This window comes from Lissotriton vulgaris, chromosome 5 (genome assembly GCF_964263255.1).
Source record: "Lissotriton vulgaris chromosome 5, aLisVul1.2, whole genome shotgun sequence".
NCBI lineage: Eukaryota > Metazoa > Chordata > Amphibia > Caudata > Salamandridae > Lissotriton > Lissotriton vulgaris.
The window spans coordinates 1746907327-1746935243 of record NC_141693.1 but is presented as its reverse complement, the minus strand read 5'-3'; the positions used below and the strand labels follow the sequence as shown (position 1 = coordinate 1746935243).

The following is a 27917-nucleotide window of genomic DNA, read 5'->3' as shown; positions in this document are numbered from 1 at the left end:
GCTTGCCTTGATCAGCCAATGCTAGGGTCTGGATGTTTGCCTCCATGCTACATTCAGGCAGTGGTGTGCTTTTCGGCCATCAGACAATCCCTGACATTTGTCAGACTCCCTGATTGTTTGTTAATTCAGACCTGGGTTTGAGTCTCGAATATGTAGATTTAGAAACAGACAGCGAACAGTCTGCGGAAGTGGGGTGGCTATGTTAATGTAAAGTTAAGACAAAGAATTGAAAATTCAGTTTGGGAAAAATGATGAGCCTTCCCACCAGTTGCTCCAATTTTAACTTACATTACCAGCTGAACATCCCTCACATTATTGAGCAAATAAATGTAGCACCAATTCTCCTTTGGCACTCAATTTGAAGTAGAAATACAGTTAACCGCATTAAACAAATCATTGTGGATTGTCTTTCTTTAGAACATGTACAAAGTATAATGTGGTTAACGTATGTCAAAAGAAGTCTTCACGCCTTGGACCTAGGTAGTCTGTTTCATACCCCCAAAAAATGCTTGTCTATCTCGAAAAAAGCCTTAAAAACCCGCTTTTTCAAATTTACGAACAAAGCCAGATTTACTGCTCAGTCCTTCAAACCCATGGCAGAAGGTAGCACACATAGAAAGAGGGAAAAAAGGATAAATAAAGATATTTCTCCTCGTTATGGCTCCCGTGGGGATGCATTCCACTTTCACGCATTCCCGGGTCTACCAGTAATGGTAAATCTGGGAACGCGTTGAAATCCATTGGCGGATGGGTTGGAACACCCACGCTCCACCCATTGATAAATCAAACCTATGCGCTCCTTCGCTCGTGTGCCCCCATTGCATGGCGCAAGGGTGGTGCACGTTTCTGATTAATTTGGCCCTAAATATTTGTTTTGTTTATTTTGGAGCCTTTTTAGGATTTCCATAGCATTGATGTCGTCTATGCTGGCTCTCTCACAGCAGACCTTGTCTTTCACAGTCCCTGACTTTGAACATTACCATTCTAGGATACAATTTTTATTTCAGATTTGGCAATTTAACTATTCCAACTGTGTTTTCTGCTTTCTCAATCTTATGGAGGGAGGCGGGATGCTTGTCCAGGTTGCTAGCCCTATTGTAGTGTACGCAAGTCAATGGGACCTCTGCATGTGAAATGTTTTGATAGTAGCTTGTAAGTTTGCTATATGTCATGCGATATGTCATGATGAATAATGCCTTACTTACTTTGTCGTATCCAATGATGTGCCCAGTTTATGCAGTTTATGCCCTGCTGTATGGCATACATTGTGTAACCTGAAATAAGATTTTGATACCTGTGGATGCACCACTACTTTTGTGGATTCAAGGTTATGTGTGAATACCAGATCCAATCTGTAACTCAACTCAAGTTGACTGAATACCAAGGATTATGTATGTTTTGGTGAACTTGTCATCTGTTTTTCGAGGCTGGTCGATCCCAAAGTTAAAGTTTCCTATCTGCAAGATTTGTGTGCTAATCTCTGCTCATGTTAAGGCCAGGTCCTGGATGTAATCTGGGAAAGTGGGGTCGCGACCCAATAGTCGATATACCTCTGCTGCGATAAAGGAACCATTGTGGTCTATTATGCACCAACCTACTATGCACTCGAATGATGAGTACACCATATTGTACATTTCTATGCAGGGGAGTGTAGATGAGTGTATTCTTTCCCCTCTCTTCAAGTCTCTGATTTGTCTCTGTAGTCCACCTAAGAGAGAGTGATCAAGTGGCGTTCAAGTATCAGCTATTGGCTCTTGTGTCCTTAGGCTATGAATATTGAGTGACACATGGTCAGCGACGGCTACCGCCCCCCCTCCCTGTATGCCCACAATAACCCGTAACACAACGAAACGGAAAATGATTTGTCTTTGGAAGGCGGGGGTCGCAAAACCCCCCCGGCCGTATTTATTAGGATACAAAATAATAAAATTGTTAAACAAAATATACAATTTTTATGCAAAAATATTCAGAAACATTTAGATACATTTATATCGACAATTTTGATCGGCTAGCCTTAACAAGATTCTAATACAGCTTGTTTCCTAACCGAATCTAACATCCTCATCTGAAAATTTTGCATACTAACATTGATGGCGATATGGCAAGGTCGCTAACCGGTGTCAGGTCTTACAAGCTGCGCCCTTACGCAGGTGCGCATGCACAGCCGGGCCCGTTAATTACCCGGTCCACCCCTGCAGCAGAGCCCGTTAATTACTCGGTCCACCCTTGCAGCCGAGCCCGTTAATTACTCGGTCCACCCATGCAGCCGAGCCCGTTAATTTCTCGGTCCATCCTTGCAACCGAGCCAGTTAATTACTCGGTCCACCCATGCAGCCGAGCCCATTACTTACTCGGTCCACCTATGCAGCCGAGCCCGTTAATTACTCGGTCCACCCCGTGAACTTCATTTAACCAGTGAAGGAGGGCCCTAACTTGCGTTACCAGCTGCCCCTGAAGTTCTAGGAGGGGCCAGTGACCCCTCCTCCCCCCTGGGCGGACACCTCCAAAGGATGATGCCGCCCCCTAAGACCTTAAAAATAGCTGCTCACCGGTCAAGACCTTACCGCATGACCAATACCCTAATAAATACGACGATCTGTGGAAAAAAGGACTAAAGGACAGCTACACTATCTACAACACATGTATGACATACAATCATCAGCTACTATGGGAAAAAGGGCCTAAATAACAGAAAACATTAAACAATTACATTTTACATATCTCGAAATACTTAATACATGACATGTATACACAATTGCGTCTATACAAACAGTCTACTGACAATTCTGCTTCAATTCAACATCCTAGGAGAAAATTAGGTTAAAAACAGGTATACATAATGCACTACACAGCTTTGTTCCAGGGAAGGTAGGTGGGAAAAATTAGGAGGCCCGAGTGCGGGGCACGACCAGTGTGGGGGAGCGTCAGGCTACAAGAAGGGCCAACTGAGCGCTCCCACCTCCTTTATTCCCAGGGACGCGGGGAGAGGGCGGGCCGCCCCCTCCCCTCACCCCTCGACGCCCGCCCCTCTGACCCGGAAGACTGAACCACGCCTCCGGATCAGGGGTCGGGCGCCGGCCGACCGGTGGTGTGGCGAACACCTCCCGCGTACCATTGGGCGCCGGGAGATCACGCCCCCACACCACCGGCAGGCATGGTAAGAGGGGATCGCCGCGCCGCCATGCGGGCGGGGGGGCCAAGGGCCCCCCTTTTCACATGGTCTGCGACAGCTACCGCCCCCCCCTCCCTGTATGCCCACAATAACCCGGAACACAACGAAACGGAAAATGATTTGTCTTTGGAAGGCAGGGGGGTCGCAAAACCCCCCGGCCGTATTTATTAAGATACAAAATAATAAAATTGTTAAACAAAATATACAATTTTGTATGCAAAATTATTCAGAAACATTTAGATACATTTATATCGACAATTGTGATCGGCTAGCCTTAACAAGATTCTAATACAGCTTGTTTCCTAACCGAATCTAACATCCTCATCTGAAAATTTTGCATACTATCATTGATGGCGATATGGCAAGGTCGCTAACCGGTGTCAGGTCTTACAAGCTGCGCCCTTACGCAGGTGCGCATGCGCAGCCGGGCCCGTTAATTACCCGGTCCACCCCTGCAGCAGAGCCCGTTAATTACTCGGTCCACCCTTGCAGCCGAGCCCGTTAATTACTCGGTCCACCCATTAAGCCGAGCCCGTTACCTACTCGGTCCACCTATGCAGCTGAGCCCGTTAATTACTCGGTCCACCCTGTGAACTTCATTTAACCAGTGAAGGAGGGCCCTAACCTGCGTTACCAGCTGCCCCTGAAGTTCTAGGAGGGGCCAGTGACCCCTCCTCCCCCCTGCGCGGACACCTCCAAAGGATGATGCCGCCCCCTAAGACCTTAAAAATAGCTGCCACCAGTCATGACCTTACTGCCACAGGCCAGCATTGTTACCTGACGATCTGGGCTCCCCCCTTCCAACTCGTCAGAAAGGTCATGTCCTCTTCGCATATCCCTCTAGCCATGCTAAAATGTTATTCGACCACAGGACATTCCCAGCCTCAGTCAAGTGTACCCCGTCCTGCAGGTAGAAGTGCCCCCCCCCAAATACACCCATGAGGAATCGTCTGCAACCGGGGGGGCTCGAAACAATTTGTCCAACTGTGTGTTGATCCTCTTTTCCGAGTGATTCAACGCCTTGACCGAGTCCCCCCCTCGCCACTGCCAACGAGGAATACGTTGTGACCAGACTACAGTGCAACCCGCACAAGTCCTAGCAACCCACCCCGCAGTGGATATGATCTCATCTACCAGGATGCGTCTCCCCAGTTTGGTCAAGTCGTTCTCCCCCAGATGAAGTATCACCACTGACGGGGGGCGGGTTGCTGCGACAATAACTCCAGAAAGTAACCCCTGAACTGCCGAATACCCAGGCCTCCCCTCCCGAAGAATGAGATGGAGAACCCCTCCTGTTTCGCCCTTCTAATCCTGTCACCTGCAAGAAATACATTTTTTGCACGCCTAACATAAGAGTGGCCCACAACCCAAGTCACCAATGTCCGACGATCTTCCTGTTGCTTTTGTTGCGATGGTGCTGTCTTCTGCCGTCATTCGGCAAGTTCCTCTCCCGCGTGACAGGTTCAAGAAACTGCAAAACCAAGAGATACAAGCGTGAGTCATCCAGCTATGTCACAACATGTCAACACGTACATAGCGTTTGTAACACTCCGAGGACCACCTCCCAATCCTTTTAACCTTTTCGGCTGGGAGTCCCCTTACCACTGCTTCAGTTGCTGCCCCGATTCTAAAAGAATGGGAGCCAAATTCCGCGGGATCCAAGCCTGCCTTTGCAATAGTTAAGTCCAGGACCTTCCTACACTGGTACCTAGTTAAAGGAGTACCATCCATGTGACACAATAGTGCCCCTCCGGGCGTCCCGTCCCGCTGCCTCCTTAAAGCCTCCACATGCGAGACTGGGCAACAAGGGTTGGTCCGAGCACGGCGAAGCACTATCGTTTCCCCCTTACCCTCCTGGTCAACCTTCGATCTTTGAATCGTTACACACATGGTGTCGGCATGGATCCCCACACAGGCCACTTGTAGGCCACCCTCTTTGTCCACTTTGGACGCGGCTACTTGCTTGCCTAATCTCAGGGCCCCATAAAACGCTAGTGTGAACGCCGTCTTGAAAAGCAGCACCTCCCAAGGGGAACTACAGACATCAGGAAGAGCTAACAACAGGGCTGTAAGCCTTACCAGCCCAATGGGCTTTCTCGAATCGGTCGAGTGTCCCTGAATGCGGCACCAGCCCCTCAACGCTTTGCACACTACAAACGTGTTTGTAGGGTCCCTCACGCCCCTGGCCTGAGCAAAGAATGAAACAGCAGCCCTGTGTCTGTTTGCGGCTGCCACCGAGCGCCATTCCCTGTGCATCAGCTCTAGGTATGCAACAAAACTGTCTTCACGTGCCCAGTTATTCTCCCAACCCTGCCCAAGGAAAGTACAGTAAGACAAGAACGCCCCTTCATATGCTGTTCTGGTCCGTGGGGCTAGGCTAGATGCCACGAGGTACGGTAGTCTGGGGCACCAATCCGCCAGAGAGCAACTGGGAAAGGTGCCGGCGATGGGTCCGCTGCAGGGAGCTGCTCCCTGAACACCTGCATTTTGAAGCGAGAAAGGGCATCAGCTGCATTATTGAGAACACCTGACACATGTTTGGCACTGAAGGTCACGTTCCATTTCAAACATTGTAGCACAATCTCCTTTACTAAGCGCAGTATGAATGGGCACCGCGCCGCTTGCTGGTTAATGCATTCTACCACGCTCATGTTGTCCGACCAGAACACCACTGACCGATTGCTAAGGTGCGCCGGCCAGACCATCAATGCTACCCATATCGGGAACAATTCCAGGAAACCGATGTTGGTGGTTAATCCCCACGATCCCCATTCCTTGGGCCATTTCTGGGCGACCCACTTTGTGCTACCAGCAGCGTCGGTCCATAAACCCAACTCTGCCGATGACGCGGGGGGGGGCCGGCCACACTACTCTGCCATTGAAATCCTCCAGGAATGCTACCCATATCCGCATATCCTGGCGAACCTCTGCTGACAGTCTAGTGCGGTGCTGTTTCTCTCTCAAACCTTTCATGGCTTGGGCAATCGACCGAGAGAAGGGGCATGCCATTGGGATAATTCGCAATGCAAAGTTCAATTGGCCCACCGTCTCCTGTAGCTGCTGCAATGTAACTTTCGTCTTCTGAAGGCACTGGCGCAATGCCGCCCTGAATTTCGATACTTTGCTTGCGGGTAATCTGAAGCACCCCTCCAGAGAATCAATCTCGATACCCAAGAACTCCAAACAAGTGGTCGGGCCAACCGTCTTCCCAGGCGCTAGCGGTACCCCGAAGGCCCGCATGAGCACGCAAAATTCCTGCAATGCCCAGGCACACTCCGAAGTCCCCGCCGCGCCCAAGAACAGAAAGTCGTCCAAATAATGCATAACCTGCTTGTGGCCCGTGGCCTGTCTCATGACCCATTCAAGAAAGGAACTGAAAGTCTCGAAGTACGCACAAGAGATCAAGCAACCCATCGGCATACATTTGTCCATATAGAACTTTCCTTCAAAAGCGAAGCCAAGTAGGTGGTGATCTAAAGGATGCACCGGCACAAACGAAAGGCGGATTCAATATCAGATTTGGCCATGAGAGTGCCCCGCCCCAATCCCTGCAATAACTCAACTGCTTGATCAAAGGAGGCATATTTCACACTGCAAATTGATTCATCTATCGCATCATTCACGGACACCCCTCTTGGTGCCGACAAGTTGTGGATCAATCTAAACTCGCCCTTCTCTTTCTTGGGGACTACACCTAATGGTGAACAGACAAAATTCGGCACTGGGACTTCCTGGAATGGCCCCGCTATCCTGCCCAGGGACAGTTCTTTTCGGATCTTAGCCAGAACTACCGCAGGATTCTGTTGTACGGATAACTGGTTCCTACAGTGAGCACTGCCAATGTGTCCCCCGGTCGGGATCCTTAAACCTTGGGAGAAACCTTCCTGCAATAACGCAGCTGCGCCGTGGTCTGGGTATCTGTTCAGCCATGCAATCATTGCCAGGACGTTAACCGGGGAGGGGCTAACCGGACTCTCTGCACTATTCAGGTTTCTTTCCCCCTCTCAGATTCTGGTTACCATTTTTTCTGCATGTCGTCTCAGGGTGAGAGGTGTGACCACAAATTGCACATGCATGTCTGAATCTACAAGTGCCGGCGGGTCTAGTACAGGAGCGTTTGTTGAAATCCCAACACACACCTCTTCTTTCTCTGCTGCCCCCCCTACCTTTCCCTGTGAACTCATTCCCTGGTGCCGCCCGAAAGGGCTGCTGGGTCTTTGCGGGGAACACGTTGGCTACGGTCCCAGGCTGGGTGGGGGCCGTGCCCCCTCCGAACTGCTTATGCCATGACAATGAGTCCACCTTGTCCCATGACAATGACAAGTCAAACTCCTTCGACTTTCTGAAATTCACGTCATATTCTTTCCATGCGTCCCTGGCATATTGCTCGCTCCAATCCACAATCCTGCTCTGATAGCACGCCATTGCCGCATGCACGTTTGGAGGGCGTTCAACAGTGATAGCTGTAAGAATGGAGAAGGCCCTGATCCAATTGCTCAGTGTTTCCTCCACCCTAAACTTTGCACACTGTACTCTCCATTCGCTAGGGTGCATCCATTCTTTTAGCATTTTGGCATTTTCCATTTCCCTATTGTCCAACAGCAAAGAGAAAATATATATGTACTTTCCCGCCCAAATCATCTCTTTCACTGCTCGAGAAACATGTTGCCCTAAATCCTCACTACGAGACGGAATCGTCCTGTCTCCTAAGAGAGGCAGGGCTACCTCCTTACCGTTACGGGGTGCCGAGGCTGGTCCTGCATCGCTTCCGTTCGGTCGAGCGGCATCCAAACCTGCAGAAGAGGGAGAAACAGAGGCCGGAACCGCACTTGTAACTGTTCCCACCCTAATCTTCTCCACCATTTTTGCCGCCTCCGCAGCATGATCTAACGTTGAGGGCAACATACCCCCTTTCTGTAGCCAAGGAAGTATCAACGCTATCTGGGCCGTTAACTCAGGAGGGATCTGAGTGTCACAATCCGGTATTGCTGCCGGCACCACCGGTACAGACGGTGCCAAGGGTGCCAGCACTGAGGGCGATGGGAGTGTGCCATCTGGGGCAGATGGCGCCGGCCCGACAGGATTGTCCCCTGCTGGCAATGCAGGAGCGGGTGCCAAGGGGGCCGGGAACACCAGCTCCGGAGTAGCGGGCACCGCCACCGGTGTAGGAGCAGAAGCATTGCACCTTGGCCGTTTAGCCTTACCCTTCTTCGGCGAGGAATCGGAATCCCCCTCCGGTAAAGGCGCGTCAATCTGCCGCTTGGGCCTACCGCGCGGGCCTTCGATATCATCCATTCTTTTCATCATACGGGCCTCTAGGCCATCAACTGAACTCAATCTTTTGTCCATGGCATTCATCTTACGCATCATGGCCTGAAACATCAACTCCATCTTTGACCCCTTAGCTTTAGCTCCTGACATTCTTACTATTGCTCAAGTCACTCACAGATCAGATTCGCAACCAGTGCGCCCTGTACCTTGACGAGATGGAGGATGTGCAGGGGGCTATGAGCACCACGCGACAGCAACCGCAACACTGGCTACTCCGAATGTTAGGGGTGGCCAAACTCTAACGTAGACCCACCCGGCGGCCACACGAAGCGATGAAATGCAAGCCCCCCGCTTCCTCTTACTGTCGATGACTTGCGTGTCCTGCACTCTACAGATCCACCGTCCTCGATCTTTTACGGTCAACTCCCCGTCTGTCTGCTTCCAACGTCGCGCTACCACACACTCCAGTCAGCAATCCTTGATCTGAAAAAGAGAACAGAAAATTAGGAGGCCCCGAGCGCGGGGCACGACCAGTGTGGGGGAGCGTCAGGCGACAAGAAGGGTCAACTGAGCGCTCCCACCTCCTTTATTCCCAGGGATGCGGGGAGAGGGCGGGCCGCCCCCTCCCCTCGCCCCTCGACGCCCGCCCCTCTGACCCGGAAGACTGAACCACGCCTCCAGATCAGGGGTCGGGCGCCGGCCGACCGGTGGTGTGGCGCACACCTCCCGCGTACCATTGGGCGCCGGGAGATCAAGCCCCCACACCACTGGCAGGCATGGGAAGAGGGAATCGCCGCGCTGCCATGCGGGCAGGGGGGCCAAGGGCCCCCCCTTTTCAGTTGATGAGTCCTAGTTTAATTGGGTGAAGGGGCCCTCACTCCTAGAGACTGACCAAGTTGTTGGCTCAAGATGGGTTGTGGAAGATTTCCCAGGCATCTCATATGATGGCAATCTTACTAGGCTGGAAAGAAAAAATTCCTCTAGTTGGCTGCACAGCGGCTGGATAGAGCTCATCAGGAGGGGAATCAATGGGAGGGCTGCATGCATTGACTGCTTTGGTGGGTCTGATGCTCTGTAGAGTTGTGTTGTGGCAAAGCTGTGTCTCACATCAATGGAATATATGAGATGTGGTGGAGGAGCAAACTCCAGTTCTGCCACTATTGAGCCAGTTTGAAGTGATGAAGGTACTATGCAGAACGTCATTTGTAGCCTCTTATAGGTTTGTTTGAGAGAGAATCTTTTATTTCTGTCCGTAGTCTAGATCCTCATTGGTGTATTTGTTGTGTGTGTTCTTTCTGTGGGTGTTTCAGCTGCTTGATGCAGTAGTGGATCTTGAGTACATCTTGGGTTCCTGGTCTTTTTTCTGATTTTCAGTTTTCAAGAATGTTCCTTGCCAGTTACTGGGCTGTATGAAGATGAAAGGGGGGCGGCGCTTGGGAACGCCTGTTTCGATGCTCGTGTGCATTTTAGCATTAAGAGTCTTTTAAGGGTCTCTTTAAAGTCACAATCTTGATTTTTTTCTTTACATTCTTTGAGGATATAGATTATGGTTATGCTAATTAGAAGCTCTCTTCATCTGCTTTACACAGTGGGCTTTCACACCCATCCTCTTAGGGTGCAGTGTCACCACTGAAGGATAACGCACCATGTGGAGTAAGATGGGGATCCCCTATTCGCACAGTGAAGTTTCTTGAGCAGTGTGGCAGAATAAAGGGTCCTGAACAGCAGAGGGTGATGATGTTTCAAGTGGCAACTCTGGTGCTGATGCAAACAGTGGCGATGTATGGGCTGGTTATAGGTGCTGTCAGAATGCAATGGGTGGCATCTGGCAGGGCAGGATTGTATTGTCGAGGGCACGTGTTGATGGTCTTGTGGGGGAAGGCTCATAAATCACCAACATTTGTTTTGATTTTTTTCGGGTGTGACAGAATGATGGATGGTTGGTGGTGGTGATCAGCATACTTCTCTGCACCATGCAACTGGAGTACTGTTCCACTGCGATGTAGTGTTTGTGACTTTGAGCTCGGTTCAGTGATCAGCAAAAGCAGCTGTTATTTCCAGGTTCCTCTCAGTTGCTAAACAGTAGGTGCTCAAAGAAGCAGATTCATCATGCTAATATTGCACTGGTTACCTAGATTATGTGTCAGTGACGTTTATTGCACTGAAGCCTTCATGACACCTCGCGTACTGGCATTGATGTCACAATGACTGTGACTCTCTGTGTTGCACCATTTATTTAAATCTTTCGGGGAGTTTGTTGGTAAAAGCAGCCGATTCACGTTGTTAGAGACATGTGTACAGTTTGTTCATCAAAATGTAATAAGATCCTTAACGTAACCTTACTGAGCTTGTGCCTATAATCATAAGTTGTAAAATTAGATATTTATTATTTAATACATTTTCCTGTACGGATCTTGAATTGTTTCCCTTGGTTGAATTGCAAAGAAGGTGCACTTAGAAATGGGTAGGTTAATCCTTGTATGTCACTCAGACATGAGTGAATGGTGGTGACATGGGTAAGATGAAACTCTGTTGCCATTTTAAGATGGCTGCCATTAACAAGGGTTAAGAAAGGGCACTCACCACTAGCCCTTTGTCACTTTCCATTGACTAGACGAGCTTTACCCCAGTCCTCCCTCTCATTATTAACACCTGGTTCAAGTCATTGTTCATGTTGGGATATGTTCAGAAAGCGATGTGGTCCGGTCACAGGTGGGAGTTACCTGGTTTTGGGGCTTGGTAATGGAAGGAGGAAGGAAGGTCCAGACATGTACATGTTCGAGGCAGGCATTGTACTAGATGGAGCATGAGTTGGTGACATGAAAACACGACTATTCTCAGGTATCTGGGTGAGTGAATGAACCCTGTTAGGAAGGGAGAGAGCTAGGGTCAAGGGTCTAGCGTGACATGGTAAATATACCTGGAGGCCACAGTATAGCAGTATAAGGCTTGAACTGGGAATGAGAACTGGACTGATCTGCTTTGGGTGGTTCTGCATTTAGATGCTTGACAGGTAAGCAGGATGGGGCAGGTTAGGGCAATGCAAGTGCTTCTGGGGTATCCATCATTCTGAGGTACAGATAGGTCCATGTGGCGGACATAAGGATGATGATTCGCAGAGGATCAGGAACGAGAAATGTCTGTAAGTGAGGGATGTCGGTGCACACCATGTGTGGTGGCAGATAGGTACACAATACAACATTTGGGTCTGACTTGTTTCACGCCTTAACACACATTCATAAATACCAATAATGTTTATGGTGACTGGAGGTGAAGGTCCCCGCAAAGGAGTGGAGGGAGGTAGGAATAGTGCATGAACATCGGATAGATGCAGCCATACGCATGTTCCCTTTCCTCCTGTTCATCTCAGTGAGATGCCCAGACTTTGACAGGTATGCCCAGATGCTGACCGCTGCACCTCACTGACGCCAATAAGGCCGAAACATGCCAAGATTTGTAGAGGAGTAATGGCCTAGACATTTGAGGCTAGGTTAACTGTAATGGTGTGAACCAAAAATATTTTCTTTATGTGTAGCGGCACAATCAGCAAAAAACTATGAATTGTAATACGGCCATAACTTGTCGCTCATATTCCATCCATTCCTAATTTGCGTTATCTTAGACACCATCAGATGACAGTTGTACAACAGGTTTTCATCCACATGTAATGTCTATGATGTATTGTATTGTAATTGCATTTTTATAGCGCTTACTACCCCTGACGATGTGTCGAAGCGCTTTTTCGGCACGTAGCACGCTACTCCGGGACCCATAGTGGATTAGTGTTGAATTAGTATAGTGAAACATGTAAGTACATTTTAAGTGGTGGATAGGTCAGCCAGTTATTTGGATTCAGAAAGATAGCAAAAGGATAGAGGAGGAAAAAAGGTTTGTATTTATATGGCGCTTGTTACCCCTGATGGGGTATTGAAGCACGCTACTCCGGAAATCCATAAAGGATTAGTAGTGAATTAGTATGGTGAAATATGAAAGTAATGTGAGTGGTGAATATTAGTCAGTTATTTGGAGTGAGAAGGATAGTGGAGGGATAGAAGGGGAAGAAAGGATTGCATTCATATAGCACCTGTTACCCCTGAGGGGTGTTGAAACGCTTTTCTGGCGAGAAGCACGCTACTCCGGAACCCATAAAGGATTAGCGTTCAAAATGAGCACAGTGAAATATGAAGTAATTTGAGTGGTGGATATGTTATTCAGTTATTTGGATAGAGAAGGTAGGTGGCGGGATACAAATGGGAAAGAGGTTTGTATTTATATAGCGCTTGCTACCCCTGATGGGGTTTTGAAGCACTTTTTTGGCGAGTAGCACACTACTCTGGATCCCATAAGGATTAGTGTTGAATTAGTATGGTGAAACATAAAATTAATTTGAGTGGTGGATATGTTAGTGAGTTATTTGGACTGAGAAGCGTTGGGGAGGGGTAGAAAAGGGAAAAAAGTTTCGCATTTATATAGCACTTGTAACCCTGATGGGGTGTTGAAACACTTTATTGGTGAGTAGCATGCTACTCTGGAACCCATAACGGATTAGTGGTGAATTAGTATTGTGGAATATGGAATTTGAGAAGTGAACATGTTAGTCTGTAATTTTTGATTGAAAAGGATAGTGGAGTGATAGAAGAGTGAAGGTTTTGTTTGTTTTTTTAGGTCATAGCATAAGGAGGAGGCTTTTGAATGAGTAAACAGGGTTTTAGGAGGGGAAGAATCCGAGGGAAGAGTTTAGAAAGTCTCTTTATTTGTGAGCTGAACTGCAGAAGCCTTTCCTCTCCTGAGCTTCTCGGGTATATTTAGTTGCTGATTGTGTTACTACAGGCTTTAAACTCAACACAATATCTTTGGGTACATTTAATTAGTGAAACTGCTGCCTTTCCCCTCAGTAATCTCTGTGAATACATCTTGCTGTTGCCTGGGGACAAGCAGCCTCTGTCTTTTTTGGAAAGTCTGTGAGAACATCTGCTGCATCATGCATGCAAATGTTACTGCAGCCTTTTCTTTCGATATAAGGTAATGCTTAATGCCACATCACTAAAGTCATCAATCATACTGCTGATGATGTCACCTACAATGTCACCAGTTATTTCTTTGGTGGCTTTGTTTATCCTGTCATCTGTAATATCACGCGTTCAGTCAGGAGCAGTGAGCGCTTTGGAAGTTTTGGATTGTAATCCTGTGCCTCCTCTGCTAAACTCCTTTTTCAGGAAATATTTCAGTTTTGCCTTTTTTTATAACATTGAGTAGTAACTCATCCTAGTAAACGCACATACCGTCCCTTTTTGGAAGATTTGTTTTTAATGCAGGAAGGTCTTAAAACGTTTAGCACATCTGTGGAATTAGTTTGTTGAACATCAGAAGGATAAACGTCTGAGTCAGCCTCCCCAGGATTGCACCTATGACTCGAATATTGTACATAGTTTTATGGAGCAGGCACAATAGCCCATCGAGCTACCGGCTGTACAACACTTTAGACATAGTGAAATAAATTGTCTGAGTACACAGAGTTGAGCTGTCAAAGTCTAGTTAGTCCTAGAATCCCACCTATTTCATGTTTTTGTTCGGAATCATTGTAGCTGTAGAGTAGGTGTTTTCTTGGGTGATTAGAACAAGTTACTCCCTTTCAGTAACTCTCTTTGTGGTAGATACTCTATCTAACTGCTGATTCCTCACCTTTAGAACATCTCCCAGGCACCAGACTAGATCCAGAATCATTTCAGCAATATTCTCACAGGCTGTTAGGTGGAAGTATGCTGATCCAAGTTTGCTCTGAAAATAGTGCAGTGGAGCCACATATAAGTACCACCCATTGCTCCGACATCAGTTCCTTTTTTTTACGATCCTTCCCATACGGATCCAAAGCTCCGCTTCCAATTTTGCTGCCCATCTGAGGACTCATACAACAGATAAAATCCAATGTGCTATTGAACAATGTCCCCTTCTAAGACTACAAGCTTTTTAAAACCATGCTCAGACTGTTGAAAACAGATGTCCGTCACGGACCCGAGCAAAGAATATCTCTGGTGTTTGAGCTTGGAGCACGACTCTAAGTTGTGTGGCAAGTGCACCCTCATGTACCCAAAGGGGATCCGAGGAGCAAAGCTTTATATCACTTGATGAAGAAATAAACATCAGAAATTCGAAATGACTAATAATTACGAAGCTTCAGCCATCATCTTTACTCTGCAGTAATAACCCAGCTAAAGGAATTTAAAAGACAGAGGCCCTGATTATGGGTTAGGTGGGGTTGTAATTACTGCATGCCAGGGTAAATAGTGCATGACTTTAACAAATGGTTTGATCACGAGTTAAAAACTGTAGGAAAGGGCCTCTTGATATGGTTAGCGCCCACGTTTTGCTTCATGCTTGATGTGATTTCGAACTGTAAATGCACTGGGTCTCTGCTAACCAGGTTCCCAGTGCCAGATCTCATTCCCAAAAATTTACCACTATTGGCACAACTTCTGCTACCCCTGTAAGTCCCTTCTAAATGGTACTGCTGGTAACTAGGGCATGGGTATTGAAGAGGGTCCACTGGGTCTGCAGCACGAATTGTGCCACCCCAAAGACCCCCTCACCAAGACCATGCAAACTGCCAATGCAGGCTGCGCGTCTTGGTGCAGAGAAAAATAAAGAGTCAACATGGCACACATGTCTGTGTGCCATGCCTTCATACACTGCATGAGGTATTGCTATTGCAGACCTTACAGCCCTAAGGCAGGGTTCACTATATCCCATGTATGGACAATCTGCATGGCCCTACAATATCTAGTCCATTCTTGGATATTGTAAGTGCACAGGGAAGCCATAGAGAGTACATGGCATGGATACTTGTCATTAAGAATTTCTTACCTCCATGATAGCTTTACTGTACTCTACGATGGTTGGTACCAAACACCTTGTCGTAATCATTTCTCACTGATGCCAGTGTTGGATTTATTAATAAATGCACACAGGAGACTGTTTAGAGGGTCCCCTGAAAACCTACAAAGAACTGGTGTGGTCTTTGACTAGTAAAAGCCAGCCCGCCACCTCCAGACATGTTTCTGACCTCATGGGGTGAAAGGCTGTGCTCTCAGAGCCCTGAAAACAAATCTGCTCTGGGCGGAAGTGCTTCATACCTCCTCTAGGCCAGAATGGTCTTCCAGAGCAAGAAGCTTCGAAGGTGATGCCGCCTTTGAAGTGCAACCAAGGCTTCTCCAGACAGTGGGAAATGCAACCCCCCTGTCCACATTTGGCGGGAGAAGAACAGGAAAATTATTTAGATGAGGAGGAGTGTCCTCATTCAGTCAGCACCATCCCTAAGGTGTGACAGGCGATGGGGACCCCATTTTCAAAATCCACCATCTTGAGATGGTCGGAAAACAATCAGGGCAAGGGTAGTGTCCCTTCCAACAGGAAGTGAGCAAAACCAAAGTGGTGGACAGAGTGTTGAACAATGCAAGCAATCACCCCCAATCAACTGATCTGGGTTTAATCCCTCATCATTTTTTAGCTCACTTAAAGGGTGTAGAAACCTTAAAGATTGGTAGCCCATTGGCTACTATCTGTGTCCCCATTTAACACCCCTAAATTTAGTATTTATGTGGCATCCCTGGACCTTGGATTTGAAATTCAACAGACAAGAAGAAGATATGGACAAAGAAGAGCAGCAGCCCAAGAACTGAAGCCCTGCTGCAGGAAATTGATGCCAAACCCTGCCTGCTGCCTCAAGAACTCGATAATCATGGTTGTACAGTCTTGTCCTCAACCTGTGAGGACTCCAAGATCCCCAGAGCCCCTTTCAGCCTTTGCTAAATCGCCAGAGAGCCTCCCTAGGAGTAGAGGCTCTACTCCTTTGCACCAGTAAGCACCGAACCGCAGACTCTGGACTTCCTGACTTGCTGCTCCCTGGCAACTTCAATGCGGCACCCAGACCAAAAGTGGTACACCAGCTCCAAAGTGTCAGATGTGTCCCTCCATCAAGTGCGGGGACACAAGGGCCTAACAAAGCCATGCCACATCAATAACTGGCATACCGTACCTCCTGCAACATGTACCAAGACGAAGAGCCCTCCGCGGACTCCAACTGCCCAGGAAGCAAGCCACAATCGAGGGTTGTCGAGACCCCCTGAGAATAAAATTGGGAGTGGCCCAGCTGTCCCAAAATCGCCTCTTCAAGTTGGCTGCTCCTGTCTACGAGGTTATCTTGATGCACACTGCCTGGCTGATCTATCTAATCTGCAGGTGGCCCGACCAGCCTTGGAAATGATGATCCAGCTGTGCTTCCCTGGTTCTGAGGCACTTGCAACCTGCTCCCTTGAGTTGGCCTCTCCTGACTTACTTGTTAGTCCCCCTCTGCAGCTTGTTTTCAAGTGGCCCCCTTTCCCGTAGTGCACCAGCTTCCAACGACCTCAGCACACTGCTCTCGGCCGAATCCAGGACGCTTCCGGGAATGCACTGGTCAAACATTGGACCTGACTGTGCTAACTATAGATATCTAAGAGGTGAACCTTGAAAGTGGACTGTATGATTTTATATGCAATTATGTATTTTTCCCCATTGACTTCAATGGTGCGTAATTGTGCACAAATGTGATTGATTTTGCGAACTTTAAAAATTCATAACTTTAAAAGTACTTCCTGCAGAACAAAGTTCTTGGTCTGAAAAATGACAAAAAAAATATTATTTTTGCAAAATGGTCTTGGATTTATTCTTGAGTGTGTGACCCATTTATTGCCTCCTTGAGTACAACAAAATGCTTACCACTACCCTATGATAAGCCTAAATACTTGCCCACACTACACAAATAGAACGTTAGTATTATCTACTTTTGCCTTTGTAAGCCAATAGGGGTTTCACTGTACTCTCTGCACAGGGTCCTTCATTTAAGTACACTATATAGAGAGGCAACTTCCCACAGAAACTCATATGATATTTAGCAAATTAGCTAAATACCACATGCCTGTGGTTCATGTGCACTATTTAGCACATGTGCTGTTTGCCGCATGCGATATTTACCATAAAAAATAAAGCATGAACTAAATACCAACAAATTACAAGTATGAAAGCTCATTAAAAAAACTGTGGTAAACAGTAAACACTGCCTTAAAATGCCACCAGTCAAAAGCAGATGGTAAAATTCTTGAAAGTGTTGGGAAGGAAAAAAAAGCTGCAAAACAATAAAAAAAAAATCAAACCCAGCAGACTAATGCAAAAAACACTGTACATGTACTGAGCTGATTAGAATAAAAACTTGCACACACCTGCACACAGGGTCAGACCTCTATGAACAGCCATAAGTGAAGCGCTAATAGGTTGATTGCAGCAGTTCACACTTTCATTCCGCAGTACATCACCATGAATCCAGCACTGTTGGGCCTTTCTATCATGCTATGTCAGGTCCATATTCTGCTGTAACAAGCCATGGAGCATGAGCATGGAACCCAGACCACCAATCAATGACCTCAAATCGCACAGCAAAGTTGGAGAGCCAGTATTGACCCAGTAAGGCTGCAACCCTTAAAACATGAGTCAAATTGAGAGCCAGAGCATGCACAGGCTTGATACTGGCACCATACAAAACATATTTTTAGCATTACGGATACTCTGGAGCCCAACAAAGAGATCCACTGCCTACAGTAGGATTTGTGCATGGCATTTCTCAGTTACCTTTAGCAAAATACTCCTCTAAGTGGTGGATGCAAAAAAAAGAACAATGCCAGTCAGTCAAATACACTTTATTCGATTAGTTAAAATCATAAAAGGCATAAAATATTACAAACATTCACATTTAAATGATTCATATATTTACAAATTCAGTGCAAAAACCCATTAAATCGGTATAGGACATTAAAATCAATTTAAAATCTGCGTTAAAATCAATCATATTAATATGTCATGTGGAACCACTTTTCTTTTGTTTGATTCTCATTGCCGCCACTAGGAAACTAGCCACACTGTAGATGATGCGAGTAGTTCTCAACAACTGGAGATATAAGAGGGCGGGCCTTACTTGGGTAATCCCGGCCTCTTTCAGGATTGGGACCAAATATTTTTTCCTAATATCTTTAAAGAATCCACAAAACATAATAAAATGTATGGTGTCTTGTTGTGAATGGTTGTCACAGTTGCAGGGCGGCCCGCATTCAGGTTTTATCCATGATTGGGTACTACCCAAGTAATGGTGTATCAAATTAAATCTAAATTTAATTAATAGAACTCTATGAAAGGGGTTGGTTACTGTGATCAAATAAGGCTCTAGTGAGGGGGAAGTTTGTAACATAAAATGTGATCTAACTGTAGATTTCAATAATTCCCGCTCCTCACGAGACGTTCTTAGTCTGTCCATAAAGTGCTTTTTGATCCAGCTAATGTCCACCCTCTTAATACTGATAGGGCTTAAAAAGAGCTCAGGGGGGCCCAGCTGTTTAAAAGCATCTCTCAAATAAGCGAGCCAGGGTACTTTTTTTGCGTTGTCCAGTGACATCACATCGGCCAAGATTGCATGATTCAAAGTTATATTTTGGTTGAGCCATGTTTTTGCCCAGAATGTTAAGGTAAAGACAGGAGATGTCTCAAAAACCTGTTCTCCACTCTTTGTATCTTTTCATGGGATGCTTAGCCCCATAAGGGAGCGCCATAGAGGGCAATTGGCATACATTTCGTCTTATAAACTTTTATCAATGCCTCCATGGGCCTCGCCCTCAACCGTTTTGAGAAACCCATTAAGGCTGAAATGGCCCTTGCCACAGATATACTCTTAGCCTTAATATGAGGTGCCCAGGTCCCCTTTTCGTCAAAGAGTACACCTAAATACGAGAAACAATGCATTACAGAGGGTGATTGACAGTTCTCCTTGGATACCCACACAGCTAATGCCAGCACAGAAAATATATGTGCTATAACAGGATCTCCTAACATCCTAGGGTAAATTGACTTCACCCATGCACACCTGGTAGCCTAACGTAGTAAGGAACGTGTGTTGAAACCATTTACTGAAGCACACTATTTGGTGTATATTGTTCTTTATATATTGGACTGAATTGTTAGGTGATCTGGATGAAACAGCAATGTATGATCCAGAAGAAAAGCAGCATTAATCATACTGTGGTAGCACATCAACCAAAAGGTTTTGGTCCAACATATCAACCTGTTATTATCTTTTAACAACCACTTGTACTTCCATTACAACACTCCTTTCTCTTACCTTGGATTCCTCCAACTACGAGACCTACTGTCATGACTTCCTCTCCAGACATGACAGGGTTTTAATTTTTTCATCCCACAACTTGAGGTGGAGGGGAGTTGGAGAACTACCCACCTGTTGCAAGCCTTTAGTGCTTGTGCTTGGCAACTCTATTAAGTACCTAGAATGTTAAGATTAAGAACCTGTTTTTAATGTTTTCAACATCCTGTTGATATCTTAATTCGGTATTGTTTTTTTCCATTATCTCTTTCCCTAAGCATGTTGTTGTTTTTGACGGCATCTACAGCATTACATAGCACATTAGACGGTCATGGTGTCTTACCACCTGCTGGGAGAGGACCTCCAGCTCAGGATCCTTACATTTGTACTTCCTTTCCAAGAAGAAGGAGTCTGAAAAGTTTATGCTAGTGCTATCTGAGAATGGCAGTGGATTCTGTTTGTCTTGTTTCAAGGAGCTTTGTTCACATAAAATGTAAGTCTGGATCCATGAGGGAGTTATTTGTGTTCTTTCAAGTTGTTCTAAAGTCAATTGTGTGTTCTTAGGACTGTTTGTTCTCCAAGGACTATTTTCCTCCCTGACAATGCGCACTTCCTGATTGTTTTGTGCATATACTATTTATGGGGTGCGGTATTTACCACATGTTATAAATACCATACATTTAGCATGTAACACATGTGCTAAATAATGATTCTGTGGTGCACAATAAAAAACTCATAGTCAGTGTTATTTAACAGGCATTATTTACCAAACCCTGTGGTATTGGTATTTAGTGCAAGTTTAGTTGGTTTTACCCCCTAACTCGTAATCGAGGTCTAAGGAATGTTTTTTCCGTAGTATTAAGAAGAAAAGTGTAATATTGCCATCTAGTGGCCTGTTACAATACTTTTCATAAAAATAAGGCTTATTCATTATGAACAATAAAAACAGCAGGGGAAATCTGGATCCCTCCAATGTGTATTAGAAATAAAGGGGCAGATGTATCATCATTGTATTTTGCGAGTCCTTAATAGCGAATTTTACAGATTCTCCATTAATGTATGTATCTTGCAATGATAATTGCAATTCCTACATATTCCTTAATTGCGAATCGCAAATTGCGATTCACAATTAAGGAATACCTTCCTATTAATTCCTATGGGCCTACAGGCTTATAGGAATGAATGGGAAGACATTATCAATTTGCGAGTACCCAATAAGTACTCGCAAATTGCGAATGCAATGTCAAGACTGCCAGGGTGTCAAAATGACACCCTGTTGCACCCCTGAAATATGCATGTGTGCACATGTGGCGTACATACATGACCTAAGGGCATAGATGTGCGTCACATGGCACTTAGAAAAATGCCAAAACGTGCATTTTTCTTGTAAATCGGAAATTACCACCAACTTGAAGTTGGAGGTAATTTGCGATTTGTTAAGGCCTGATCGCAAATGTTGGGTGCTTGCAAAATTGCATTTAAGGAATTGCCTACCAAAGGTTTATAGGTGCACATGCATACAAAATGACGCAGGTGCTTTTTCAATTTTTTTATACTGATTCGAGGTGGACCTGTCATTTTTTTTGAAGTAGCACAGAAGCATTTTTTTCTGTTTTGGAGACATAGGTGGGTGAAGCAACACAAAGGGCACGGGTGGGGGAAGGAAGCAATACAAGGGCAGAAATAACACACAGTGTGGGAGGTGGAAGCAAAATGAAGGGTGAAAGTAAGGGGAGACATACAGGGACAGGGGGAAGTAATATGAGTGAGAAAGAGGAATGATAAGCTCCGTGTGGAAGTACATGGGCCAAGGCATAGAAGGAAGAGCAGTGCATGAGAAAAACAGCTGGAAAATGCATACTATCTTGTCAAAATGCTTAAACAAAAACAAAAAAGTAGTGCTTCAAAAGTGAGCAGTGAAAGGACAAAAGTAAAGGCCGCACAAGCTGACAAATAAAAAGCAAGCATATGTGTCAATAAAGCCACCCAATGGTAAGCAATGGGTGGGCTTTAAGCGCACTTTAAGGTGACAATAGGCCTTTTTGCCAACCACAAGTTTGTGCTGCCTTGTAGGCGAGACAAGAAGATGAATTAGAAGATGTGGGTTGTGTCATACGTGGCAAACCTAAAAGTAATGCTAAGCAAATTATTGCATAGCAGATATTTTTGACAATAATCAGTATTTTCCGTACAGATGTAAGAAAGCTTTTTGAGGTACCAAGTCTTTACTTTAAGAAGAAAAAAGCAGTACATCTACCAAAATGTTAGATGGCCAAGTAAAACAAATGTACTTGCAAGCACAATTAGTGAATAACCTTAGCATGTCATAAAGATAAACAGGGCTGCTTCCTAGGCAAAAAAAGACATAAGCCCACAGTCAAAATGTCATCATGTTATTAAAGAACATACTCTAACTTCCAGGTTACACATCATGTTTCTTTAGGGAGAATGTAACCCTCCATGTAATGTCATGGACCTGCTAGGCAGCTCTTCCAAGAAATGCAAACCACAAGATACTCATGAGAAAGGTGATGTGGCCTAATGGCCAGAACTGCTGACTTTGTAGCTGGAGAACGAGGTTTGAGTTCTGGCATCAGCTCAACATCCTGTGGTTCTGGGCAAATTGCTTCATCTAACCATGCCAAAACAAAATATGAATCTGACCTTGTGTAGTGTAATCTGGTACTCATGTAAACAGCTCTAATTCCCTTGTGCCAAGTTTGTGCTATAGAAAAACTAAAAATAAAAAATAAGGGAGATATTTGCAACACAATGTCGGAGCATGGTGTTACTCCAAAATCGGTAACACCGTGCTCTGACATGTGACAAGCAGGGATGTGTCATATTTACAAAAATATGGCGCACCCCTGTTTTTCCCCTAGGGCTGGCGCTAATAAAGCTGCCTAGTCCAGCACAGGTACCCTTGCGCCATGTTGCAAGGGTGCCTGCGCAGCATGGGCGATTGTTTATGTTTAGGAAGTGACACCTTCCTACACATAAACAATCTTGAAAGGTAATACGCTCTTTCTATGTGTGCTGCATTCTGCAAAATACATAGAGAGAGAGCAAGATATGAGGAGAAATTATTAATTTCTCCTCATAATGCCAGTTTAAGAACAGGTATCCCCGGTCAGTTTTTGGCGCTACCCCAGTCTTGTAAACATGGAGCAGCATCAAAAAGCAGTGGGTGTTGCAGTGGAATGCCCACTGCAATACTCATTCCATGCCCCTTTCAACCTAAGTGAAGCGTGACAAGGGGCCTTACAAGGCAGCAATGTGGCTTAACGCTACTCTGTAAATAAGGAGAAGGGGATATCGCCACCAGAACGTCCCAAAGAATGACATTCTGGTGGTGATATCCCTTGTTAATATGAGCCTAAGTCCAATGGCTGAGCTAGGCTGACCCAAAGCACGTGGCTGTAGTTCCAGAAGCATCCTGTTTAGTGTATTTACCGGCGAGGGACACATTCTATGTAGGCCAGCGTCACAACTGTGATGAACAGTTGCGATGGCAGATAGAAGAGGAGACTGTAGGGTAGTATCCTGTATTCAGAGGAAAGAGGCTTTCCCTGCAGCTGCACCCCTCCTTCCCTCGCTCAGCCTGGTGATGGCTCTGCTCCCATGCAAGCTGTGCTGTTTGACTGTGAAGCAGCCAAGAGCCCAGGCATGAAGACATGTTATTAATTCACAGCAGATGGCCAAGCAGACGAGTGCAATGTGACCTTATCTATGCCTGCACTGTTGAGGGCACTGCTCAGTGCAATGGCAGTGGACTTAAGTCACTTAATGGTATCGAAGGAATTGTTCTTTTTTGGGTGATTTGATTCAAGTTTAGAGAAAGATTGTTAAATATGGACTAGTTACCTTATGCCATTGTTACAGAAAGAATATCAAGTATGAACAAATGGAGCTTGGATTTAACCCCTTCGAGGCTGATAACGAGTTCAGCTCGTCATGAGTGTTACCTGCCGTGCGCCTCGTCATGAACCGCGGGGTTTTTAAAACTTCAGCGCGCAGCGGGAAAACCCGCCGCGTGCATGTGGTTAAAATAGTACAGTTTGCTCTACATATATTCTGCTATTCTACTTTGTATTGTGGTATGATATTCCTGCATGTCTGATATTATTCAGTCCTAAAGGCAGAGGGCAGTTCCAATTATATTCCCCCCTCAGGGTTGGATTGGTAAGGCTGGCACTCGGGCAATGGGCTGGTATCTGAGTTGCAGCTGTGAGCTTCTTTTCTGGGCAGCCTGGTGACCGATTTGGGCTGTGTCTGTGCTGTTCAGGTGCCGACATTGGTCCAGTGGTGGCCTGACCGGCCTTTACGGAGGCACATGGGCCTCTATTACCTCCCCTTTACCAAAGGGGCCGAGAGGTGTCATTCCCAGTCCCTCACTGGGCCGGGCCGTGTATATAAGCAGATTGAGCAGGCAATGGCAGGGAATCTGATCAGAACTGGACTGACTTATATTCCAGTGCGGTTCACCAGTGTGAATTTATCCATGCACAGAGTCCTGGCAGCAGTGCATTTTTTTTATCTCAATGAAGTTGAGAAAATATACCTCTTTTAGTGAACCCTGCCCCCTTCTTTTCATAATACTTAAAACACTGAGGCAGTGCAAAAAGGGGCAATCTGAAAATGTGAGCTACTTATGTTTAGGGTGCCCAGGCCTATTTAGCATTCCCTTCCAACCCTGTACCCCCTCATTTATAAGTTGGCAGTTAAGAATGATGCTTTATGGTCAGACTGCCGACTTTGGAACTGGGAAACCAGGTTCCAAGTTCGAGTCTCAGCATCAGCTCAACATCCTGTGATTCTGGGCAACCCGATTAATCCTTCTTCCCTGTGCCTCAAAAAAAAAAAAAGAATGTGCCCTTGAGTAAGGTAGGTGGCGCTCATGCAAAGCACTTCAACACCTTCGGGTAAAGTTTGTGCTGTATAAAACTGCGAAATAAAATTGTTTGACCTCTTGCATCTCTTCACTCATTTATAGGTTGGGGCATGGTGGTTCTCTCACAGTTGAGTCACCCTAGCTCTTCTCTCAGTGTGACCACTAATGGGCTTCAGAAGAGCTACAATACACAGGGAGGTCCATTTGGCAACATGTCTGCCAGTTTTACTCCTCTCCAGGTCTCTCACATAAAGCATAGCTGTACCAAGATCTAAAAATGCACAAATGTCTCCCACATGCCGGGAGACGGCTGGTCCTGCCCATTACTGTAGTGCAGGTCCTGGCCTTACAGGTTCTGCAGAATGGCAGAGACCTGCTGTCCTAGTTATTACTGAGACTGCACAGGAGCAAAGAGAAGTGCAGCTTCTGCTCATTGTAAGTAAAGGAGCTCTGCTAAGAAGTACTGTTGCAATACCAGTATGGGCAAATGTTCAGATGGGTAAGTATTTATATGGTAGTGTTACGGTGGGTTCCTGTAAGACATTTCACGTAAGCACCCTATCAGTTGCGCGCCACCATTATGTTATCAGCTCCACCCTTTTCCAGGCCCATTGCCTTCTCACACTCACATTTGATACTGCATTCCCAGAGTGTATTTGTTCTGTTTCCAGCACTGATTGTAGAGTTTGGGGTTTAAAAGGGTGGTATACAGACTGCTCAGATGTGTGCATCTGAGGGAGGTATTGTATGTCATGGCCAAGGATGCTGTCATGGGTTGCCAGTGGAGCTCCCACAAAGTAATCCAATGTGCACTGGTTCTTACCGGCAATCAGCTGGCAGTTTCTGTTGTTTCAGGTGTGAATACTAACTCAGTCCCACCTGGGGGTTACGAATGTGAGAAAGGAAGAGGGCTTGGATGGGTTAATGAGATAATATTTGGAGAGAAAAGACTACGTTTTTGTAAAAGTATTTCATTTTTTTATTACTTTTATTTGCCAAGTTTTATATAGCGCTGGCTAGACCCGGAGGTATCAGAGCGCTTTATATGAGTATCAGCGAGTTACAGGATACATAGTTATATCATTTGAATCAGTGAGTTACAGGTTACATAGTTACGTCAATTTGAATCAAAGAATCACAGGAGGAGGAGGAGGGGGAGGGAGACATGACCAGGGAGACGAGGAAAAACAATGTCAGATGACCGGCTGGGTAGGTGACGGCCAAGGGGCCAGACTCCTCTATAGCTGTATAGGACAGCTCCACCGGGCATCGGCCAAGGTTGCTCAGGCTCCGCGGTAGGTAAAAACTGTTTTGGGGTCCGCCCAGGGGGCGTCGTCATAGTTCCATCGAAGGGGGAGGGAAAGAGACAAAAACGGGGAGGGAAAGAGACGCAAACGGAAGACAAGGAAAAACAATGTCAGATGACCGGCTGGGTAGGTGACGGCCAAGGGGCAAGACTCCTCTACAGCTGCATAGGACAGCTCCACCGAGCATCGATCAAGCTAAACCAGGTAGCTCCATCGGGCATCAGACAAAATAGTTCAGTCTCAATACATTGAAAGAGGAGAGAAGGAGAGACATAAATAGAGCGAGGATGCGGGAAGAGACGAAAGGAGAGATGAAAGGAAGTCTGGCTGAAGACCGACTGGGTAGGTGACGTCTAAGGAGGGACTCCCCGACCTGTCTCTACTATAGCTAAACCAGGTAGCTCCATCGGGCATCAGACAAAATAGCTAGATCTCAAATGACGAGGGAAAATTCACAGATAAACAGGGTGGGGACTGAGGGCCAGGACAGGTGAGGGCAGAGGTCAGTAGCAGGAAAGTGGAGAAGAGTAGAGCGGGTAGGGGGAGGGGGTAGGTAGTTCGGTAAAAGTTCCCCTGGATCCACTTTGAATCATTATAAAAGCAGGTCCATTCCTTATCAGGCGCCAACTTGAGGTTAAAACGCCGGGTAAGATTTTTTTTTTGCCAGTATCCTGGTGTTGCTGTCTCCTAGCCCTGACACATGCTCAGCCCATACAGCTCCGGCTTCAGTGCCAGGGTACCCTCTTTGGTGAGATGTAGGCTATCCAACTTACACATAACATAAAATAACAGACAGGCCACCTCCAGACATCAAAGCGTGAAAGGGTTATTCCCTTTGATAGAAAGAAATGTTTGTAACTTAAAAGGACCAAATTCCAAAATATCTGTATTAATGCTTGATCTTCTTTTTTAGGAATGACTTGCCAAGCCAGGACGTCGTACACAGAAGATGAGGTCCTCTGGGGACACAGGTTCCTCCCCGTGATGTCCTTGGAAGAAGGTTTTTTCCGTGTTGACTACTCCCAGTTCCATGCTACCTTTGAAGTTCCAACCCCTTCCTACTCTGTCAAGGAATTGGAGGACAAAATAGCTCTCCCCTCCCCACTGAGCACCCCCCGCATCGGCAGCAGCCACATCGGGCGGGGGCGGCTAGGCTCCCTCGATTGCATTGACATTCTCGCGGAGCGGGGTAGTCAGTTGCCCATCAAGCTGCAAAAGATGAGCGCCGGCAGGGACGACCTGCAGAAAAAGCTCCTGCGCATGAGCTTCAGCAACGTGGAGCGGGCCTGCAGCACGGGGGACCTCCCGCTGAAAATCCAGCGGCTCAACTCCATCCCCAGCAGTACCGACGGCGGGGATAGGCTCGAGCTGAAAGCTTTTAAAGTGAAACCAGACTGCATGACGCAATCCACTGGTGACCTGCAGCTGCAGAACAAGCACCAAGGACTGCTCACCATAGGGCAGCGATACGAGGACAACTTACCGGCAAAGCTACGGAAAATGAACTCCAGCCGCCTCGCCTGAGGGAAGCCTGGAAATCGCAATAGACGTGCTCTCAAATCCAAGGCCTCACCTTGGGTGCTACTGTGATACTAAAGACGCTTCAGAGGATTGTTCACAATATTTTTCATTCTCGATTTTCTAAAGCCTGCTTGGATTAGGCACCCTGCAAAGAAGACTGAACAAAACAGGGCTTGAAATTTAAATTTGCTTCAATATCTTCAAAGCTTTATGAATTAACAAGGCAATATATCTTAACACAAGGTTGTTCTGTTGAGAAAGATGTTAGGCATTCATGGAGCAGACATGGTGGTCTGAGTGCCAAAGGTGTCTTTTAAAAAAATCGAAATGCATGAAATTCAGTGCTATGAATTTATTATTTAGTTTTAAAAATACGAAATCTGACAAGCATCACATGAAATTCCTACGTTGAATTTAGATCAATAAAATGCTGATTTCTAATAGAGAGGTTGTGTCTCACTGCGAATAACTCAATGTTATTTGTTTATTCTATTATTTCATGATATTGCCTTTTCATAGTGCTGTTCCCAAAGTGCAAAACAGCGCTACGAAGAATCAAAATGATTAATACATGGAAAA

General features: G+C 46.1%; 1 protein-coding gene across 1 annotated transcript in view; it reads left to right on the top strand.

The window, feature by feature from the left end:
• The window catches only part of LOC147717089 (G protein-activated inward rectifier potassium channel 1-like), a 250212-nt gene extending 222411 nt beyond the window's left edge, over positions 1-27801 (top strand). The window contains exon 3 of the mRNA XM_086924002.1: positions 26731-27801. Coding sequence (XP_086780128.1) covers positions 26731-27341 — 611 coding nt within the window. The 3' untranslated portion in view covers positions 27342-27801. The remainder of the gene's footprint in view (positions 1-26730) is intronic.
• Positions 27802-27917: the final 116 nt, after the last annotated feature.